The sequence below is a fragment of the Eptatretus burgeri genome, chromosome 4 (assembly GCF_056783735.1).
Source record: "Eptatretus burgeri isolate ZD-2024b chromosome 4, Ebu_testis_v1, whole genome shotgun sequence".
Classification (NCBI taxonomy): domain Eukaryota; kingdom Metazoa; phylum Chordata; class Myxini; order Myxiniformes; family Myxinidae; genus Eptatretus; species Eptatretus burgeri.
In genome coordinates, this window is record NC_140964.1 from 105592481 (window position 1) to 105600122 (window position 7642).

At 39.9% G+C, this 7642-nt stretch overlaps 1 protein-coding gene across 1 annotated transcript; it reads right to left on the reverse strand.

The window, feature by feature from the left end:
* Nucleotides 1–705: 705 nt before the first annotated feature.
* On the reverse strand, nt 706–2980 carry LOC147028832 (platelet glycoprotein Ib beta chain-like). The gene is made up of 2 exons (XM_085879594.1): nt 2856–2980; nt 706–1820 (listed from the first exon to the last, which is right to left on the reverse strand). Exon 2 carries the CDS (start codon nt 1810–1812, stop codon nt 1171–1173), a length of 642 nt encoding a protein of 213 aa, XP_085735720.1. The 5' UTR covers nt 1813–1820; nt 2856–2980; the 3' UTR covers nt 706–1170.
* Between the last annotated feature and the right edge of the window lie 4662 nt (nt 2981–7642).

Consider the following 7642-nt stretch of genomic DNA (forward strand, 5'->3'; position numbering starts at 1 on the left):
ATTCCAATGTCGCTCGAAGCTTTCGGATGAGATTGGGCAAAACCTGAATACATCATCATCCAGGTAGAAAGTCGTTTTTTAAACACACTTATGTGCTGATGTGTCGACAAACAAAATAAACAGGTAAGCCGTGGGACCGCCTGTTTGCAAAATCTGTGGAACATTCGTCTTGGACTTCTGTATTTGAAAAATTAAAAAATATATAAACTTTTTTTTTTCTTCACCTTTCATGATAAAACAAAAACAAACTTTAGAGCAAGCACTCACCCAAGATTTGAAATGACTGTAAAATGATTTGCCCAAAACCAGCTGTTAAAACTACCGGACATCATATTGACGGTCCTGAATGAGAACGGAACTCCGTAGAGCATATACCTCCGCTCGGCTGAACAGTTTACGTTTTGTATCCCATTGATAGGCCGGATCCGGATTTGGATCTTCACCAAAATCGAAGCAATTCGTCCTCGTCACACACCCAACGAGTCCACCAACTTTCGTCCGAATCCGTTCATAACGTTTTGAGATAAAATGCTATATGTGGTTTTTAGCCTTATCTCTCAATGGTGAAGAATCGCTTAAATAATTTGCCCACCAAGTTTCATCCGAATCCATCCACAACTTTTTTTTAGATATCCTGTTCACAGACAGACAAGCAGACGGGTAACCCGGGCATGTGTCCAGTATCAAATCCACAGCACAACTGAATAGCATAATATACTTTATTCACGTCGAACAATAGTACTGCAACATTGTGTGGCACAGAATATACTTAAAACATCATTTGGCTTTGGTATCACTGAATCTTCCTTTAATGAAGCATCGCACTGGCATTAAACTAATGTGAATATATTTAATCGTTTTAAAAGATTAACTTTTTGAACAATTCCTTTTGTATAATAAAATGAGGGAAGATTGTCTGTTTTTGATGCTCTATTTGTTATTGCTTAAAATACCTGTCCCCATGGTGATGGAAGACTCATGGATGAGCTTGTACTTGTGTTGACTTGCAGGACGACGAGGACATTAGGAGACATCCACAAGGACATTAGTAGGCAGGCAGTAGAGAAACACAAAATATGGGATTTTCAACCTGAGATCCCAACATCGTCAACTAAGTGCTCCGATGGGAATTTAAATTACATATATATATATATATATATTTTTAAATTACTATCCATCTTTATTTTCTGATGTTTTTGATTGCAGCACTTCATATTCTGTGTTGGATACGGCATTCTTCACGATCAGGTTATATTCATTGTCCTTGTTTCTTAGCTTGGACAAAGCTGTTTGTTTCATTGCCAGGAAAAACAACATCGACACCGTAATCACTGCATGCACAACTACCTGCAAGTACAACGCGCTGTGTGATGTGATTAACCAGGTGCAATCATGAATTGGACAGCTGGAAAGGATTTCGTGTTCATGGAGGAGCTCGATGCGACGTCCTTTCAAGTTATTGGGACCAGTGCAGCGCAGGCTCTTGTAGGACGTTCTAGTGTTCTGTTTAATGAGCCAGGAGTAGAGATAAAAGATGTCACAGTCACAGATCCAGGGGTTGTTCTCCAGGTTGACCAATTGGAGCGCCTTGAGCCCACTGAATGAACCATCCGGTATCATGGTCAGATTGTTGAAACTCAGGTCGATTGTTTCTGTGTATTTATTAAGGTATTCTTTGGGTGCGCCGAGATGGGTGCGGTTGAAACAAGTAACATCTGTGCTTGTACAATTGCAACCATCAGGACAAGCGAGTGAATAATGGAGAGTAATCAAGAAGATCAGTGATGCAAGATGTATGAATGCCATTTCCATCAGCTTGCCTGCAACAACAAAGCAGTGAACCTGTCATTTGACATTTTGTACATGCGTTACATTGACCATAATAACCTGGTTGTCCCTTGAAATGCAAGGAAAAAAATAGAATTTCTGTTCATTGAACCCGTTAGTACCATGCTAATCAAACGGAAGACTAAATACGGAATTAGAGTCATCAGAAGAAACCTGAAGAAGTAAAGAACAAAGATGGAGTCATCAGGAGGAACCTGGATAGGATTCGAGTTTCAGCTGCTACTCCCCTAGCCTCAAACCCATCCAGGTGCAGCCAAGTGAGACTTGCAGAAAAATTTCTGTAAGAATTTACTTCTCCTGAGAGATAGAAAATGAAAGATAGAATGACAAACTCCCTATAGGGGACTTCATAAGGATTTTCTATGAGGACAAAACCATAACATGAAGGTACAACATATTATTATTATGATTGAATGGGCCCAATAATTACCACTTTCTGGAGTTGAGTGTGTGGAACGATTCCGGCCAAGGCCATTCTGGAACGGGCTGGCCAAACGTGACGTTTGACTGCGGTTGGAATTTTTTTTAGGGTGCTAGCGATAACTCGCTTACCATTTTGTGAAAGACTTTAAGATCTTTCACATCCTCCAATGACCCAGGGTGCTGGATGGATCCTTCTGGGCCATCCTCACCGAGCATCCTACACACCGATGCATCACACGGCATGCCAAACACCTAAGGTAACAGTTTACCCAGGCTAAATAGCTTAAAGGGGAGTGTGCACACCTCTTCTAAGCTATCCTGCGAGCACATACAAAATATGAAGGAGGAATCACAAAAATAGTGTAAACTGAAAAGGTCAAAATGCATAGGATGTTATGTAACTGTGTCCTGCAATCAAGGTATTAGAAATCTAAAAAAAACTCAAACACACAACCTCCCTATCAACTCATCCCATCCACCTTTATCTTCGTGATATGTTTCTTCTATGTCTTCGTTATCTAAATTGACTTCCATTTCTCGTTTTGACATACTGTTTCTACAATTTCCAAAATATTAGGAATTACCTTCCAGCGATCCACGGCCAGTCGATTGCTCCTGCCTCAGTTTCTAAAAGAGAAGTTCGACTTGCTTTCTATATATATATATATATATATATATATATTTTTTTTTTCAAGCAAAGTAAAAAGGGGAAATTCAAAATGTCGACGTTTACACACTATGTCCTCTGCCCCACCCTGGCAAAAACCATCACCCAACCATCCTCAGTTAACTCCCATGTTCGAGCAGTTTGTAGTTGGGGTAAGAGATGATATCCCAAACATGATAACATCGTATAACTCGCATGATGTCACTGCCTATCTGGCGTGAAACATATCACCATCCTCATACGATACTCCATCATTTCTACCACAACACAGAACACAAAACTTCAACAAAATATTTAACTGGGAATTAGAGGAGTTTTTAGGCCCCGACCTATCAACCCGGCTCGAGGCCCGTCCGTCCATCCGTCCAACCGTACGTCCGGCCATGCATCTCCACTCGAAAATGACCGGACGCATTTCTTTCATATTCGCCAGATGTATGCAATAATATCGGGGTATGACGCACGCCAAATTATTTTGCGATTGGAGCCAGAAGTCATGGGACACATTATTTTATTTCCGAATTCTTGCAATTCGATTTGGTTTGTTTACATGAGAGATGAGTGCAGCATTGTACAGAATTTCAGGAACAATCATTTATTCATGTTCACTTCACCATGAATAAACACAACTTTGGATTATTCATTTATTTATACACATGTTGCTTTCTCCATGATTAACACATAACCTTGTTTTATTTACTGTATTACCCTCGCCAGAGGAGAGGGTATTGCTTTTGGGTCCGTCTGTGTCTGTCTGTATAGAATGTGCTACCATAGGCCACAAAACGCCACCTGATGGGATCCAGTAGTATACGTTATCCTTTTTCAACCGAGTCCAGTGCGTTTATAAAGTATGTACGGTTCAATTAAAATGCGAGTCCTTCTACAAAACCACACAAAATAAGTCCTGATGAGGGTCTTCAATCTTTAATTGCTCGTTCTAGTTATGACTCCCAGAAGGAGACATTGTCGAGTCAGGATGTATATGGTGTCCCACTTTTTGAAAAAGAATTGTTCCATTATTTAATTTGATTCTTCAATTTTCAGTTAGTTAATTTTCAATGAATAAATGTTTTCCCAAGTATTCAATTTATTTATTTTCAATTTTCAATTCTTTAATTTAACAATTATTTAAGTTTTCAATTATTTAATCATTTGATTTTTTTTTTCTTTTATTAACCTCCGCCATCTTCGAAGATGGATGGAGGTTACTGTTTTCACCCCTTTGTCTGTTTGTTTGTTTGTGAACAGTATTACGGAAAAACTCCTGGACGGATTTCAACGAAACTTGGTGGGGGGATTAGGTATGGTCCAAGGATCATGCCATTAGATTTTGGACTCTGTCCAAAGTCCAATATGGCCGCTATGGCGGCCATTTTGAAAAAATATTTGAATATTTGTTTTTGCATTTCTACATGTTTTAAGTGATTTCCAACCCCCCCCCAAAAAAAATTGTTAGAGAAATTTTTTTTTTTAGAAATTTTGCAACTTTTTTTTCAAAAAAATTTCCATTTTTTTTTGGGCATTTCTACATGCGCGTCAATATAGTTTAGTTTATTCAATCGTGGTTCAGTAGAGTCTGATCCGTTTTGACCTACAACGAATAGGATATCAGGTTCACTTAAGTGACCCAGCAGTATTGACGGCGGAGGTTTTGCACTCTACCGAGTGCTCCCCCTCTAGTTTCTTCATATTTTCAATTAAGAAAAAAGTTTTTTTTTTTTCAATTTTCAGTTATTCAATTTTAAATTTTTTCAATTTTCCATGATTTTTATTTTAGAACTAGCAAACATACCTGTCGTTGCTGGGCAATGTTGGGTCCCTTCTCCCACTCCTTCCCTCCCTCAACCTGCCATTTCCCCTATCTCCTCCCACACCATGCCCCCTCTCTTGACTCCCACCCCACCCCATCCCATCCCTTCCTCTGGACTCCCACCCCACCTTTCCCCTCCCTCCATTGCCCTCGCTTTCTAAGAGGGGGAAAGGGGGAGGGGGGAGAGAGCAGGTTGTCAGATTTAATTAAGATAACGGACCACATTTATATGTTTTTTGGGGGGTAAATATGGAGAATATTGTACTTTGTTTACATTATCACCTTCACATTGTCTTGAATGTCAATTTGTAATTATATTTTCAAAAACAACTGCTGTTATAAGAAACGTAAGTTACACCGCTATCGACTCTATCACCATGGCTTCTAAACAAACAAACATCGAAGAAAACCACTCATAGTTGAGCAACAGTCATTACAAATATTTATGCAAAAAGATATAAAGCAAATGAAAAGGGAAGAGAATAGCGTTCCTTTACCAAGCAGCTTGTAGAGCACATGCCAAGTGGCTTAAGCACTCAAGTGAGCACTCCAATGAAACGGTTGATAAGAACTGGTTGGTTTGGCAAGCGATGGCCAGGTGATTGGTAATGGGGGAAAAGACTGGTGTAAACTAGAAGGGCATTCGGTGGAGAGCATATTTCCGCAAGGCTGATTAGTTTACGTTTTGTATCCCACTGAAAGGCTGGATCTGAATTCGGACCTGAACTAAAATTTAATCAGCTTGCTCTTGTCACCAAACCAACTCACCCACCAAGTTTCATCCAAATCCGTCCACAACTTTATTTTAGATATCGTGCTATATGTCGTTTTTGGCTCTATCTCTCAATGGTGACGAATCACTTAACAAATTCTCAGATCAAGGTCCGGATTTGGATCTTCACAAAAATCTAATAATTTCATCCTCGTCGCATACCCAAGCTCTCCACAAAATTTCATCCAAATTCGTCAACAACCTTTTGAGATATTTTGTTCACAAACAAACAAACAACAAAAAGGTGACATGCAGAGCACGATACTTGTAAAATCCACCCCCCCCTCTCCAAAGGTTGCCATGGATACATCAAATTGACCATTTCATTGAGATTAAAATTGACGATCTTAAACAAAGCACAGGTCAATCGGGTTAAAATTGATTGTTTTTCAGATTGAAATTGATGATTTTAGATGCTTGCCCTTGAGTTGACCTTTGACCTTTTGATCTCAAAAATAGTTGGCTTCCCAATTGAGTAATGCACTATGCAATTGGCGTTTAATTTTCAAGTCAATCGGATGAAAAAAATGACGATTTTCGAAATTATACCTCACGATGACCTTTGACCTCGAGCCTGGTGTTGGCTTAGTGGTTAGCGTGGCTGGGTCGAGATCCTAGGGTCCTGAGTTCGAGCCCCGTTTTCCACTGAATTAACACCAGGGGGTTGACTCAGCCTGTCATCCTGCCGAGGTCAGTGAAATGAGTACCAGTGTACTGGTGCCGGTGTATGCCCTGGTTAGAATCGGTGTACCATATCCCTGTGTGTCGTAAGAGACGACCAGGGTTGACGTCAGGAAGGGCATCCGGCCATAAAACATTGCCTCAAGAAGGGAACCATGATTGCATGGAACCCACAAAAAGCTAACCCCTGCTCATCAGGGAAAATGGCTGTAAAAAGGCTGTAAAAAAGGCTGATGACCTTTGACCTCAAAATCAATTGGCTTCCCAGTTGAGACTCCCTCTCCGACTTGGTAAAGTTTCATGATGAGGGGGACATGGGGACCATACACTTTGCAGAGCGTTGGTGCTGCTTAAGCAGTCTCCTCGGCTATTGGGCACAATTCTGGACGGGTCGCCACTCTAACACAGTATACCAGCATGCTGGCACTCATTTTGCCGACTTCGGAAGGATGACAGGCCGAGTTAACCCCATCTAGTATTAATTTAACAGCTGAGCGGGATTTGAACTCAGGACCCTATGATCTAAAGCCCACCACCCAAACCATTAAACCAACACCAGGAATTAAGCAAACACCAAAGCCCATTCATGATTAGCGGTTTATAATTGTGACCTGTGGGCAATTGACACAAACAGACAGATAGACAGACAGAACAACAAAATCGACTGACTAATATACTTGAAAAATCTTAAATTTTGCAAGTTACAAACAAATAAGAAAAGACGTCATGCAGAGCACGGTTCATTGCAAATTCCATCAAACAAATTTGACCTCAACAATAATTGGTGGTTGAATGCAATGACCAAATGTGCAACTCCTCTTCAAATTTCAAGTCAATCGGAAGAAAACTGACAATTTTAGAAATCTGGCCGATGTTGACCTTTTGGCCTATGTTGACCTCAAAAGGAGTTCGTTGTTAAATTCAATGACCCGACAAGCAAATCTTCTTCAAATTTCAAGTCAATGGGATGAAAATTGAGGATTTTAGAAACACCACCTTCGTTGTTGACCTTGGGCCGATGTTGACTTTTTGGTCGATGTTGACCTCAAAAATAATTAGCTGATTGAATTCAGTAAGCTGATATGAAAATCCTGTTCAAATTTCTCGTCAAGCGGATGAAAATTGAGATTTTTTAGAAATTTGACAGATTTGTTGACCTTTGGCCTATGTTGACCTTTTGACTTCAAAAACAATAGGCTTCTTGCTTATGACAAACTCTACCATGTGGTGAAGTTTGGTAAAGATCAGTTTAAAATTGTGACCTGTTGGCGATTGACAAACAAATAGACAGAAAAACAAAATCGACAGAACAATATATACTTTAAAAATCTTTGATTTTGCAAGTAACAAACAAACAAACAAACAAACAGACAGACAGACATGAGAACATAACCTCCATCCATCTTCAGTGGTGGAGGTAAATATGGAGGAGGAAGCA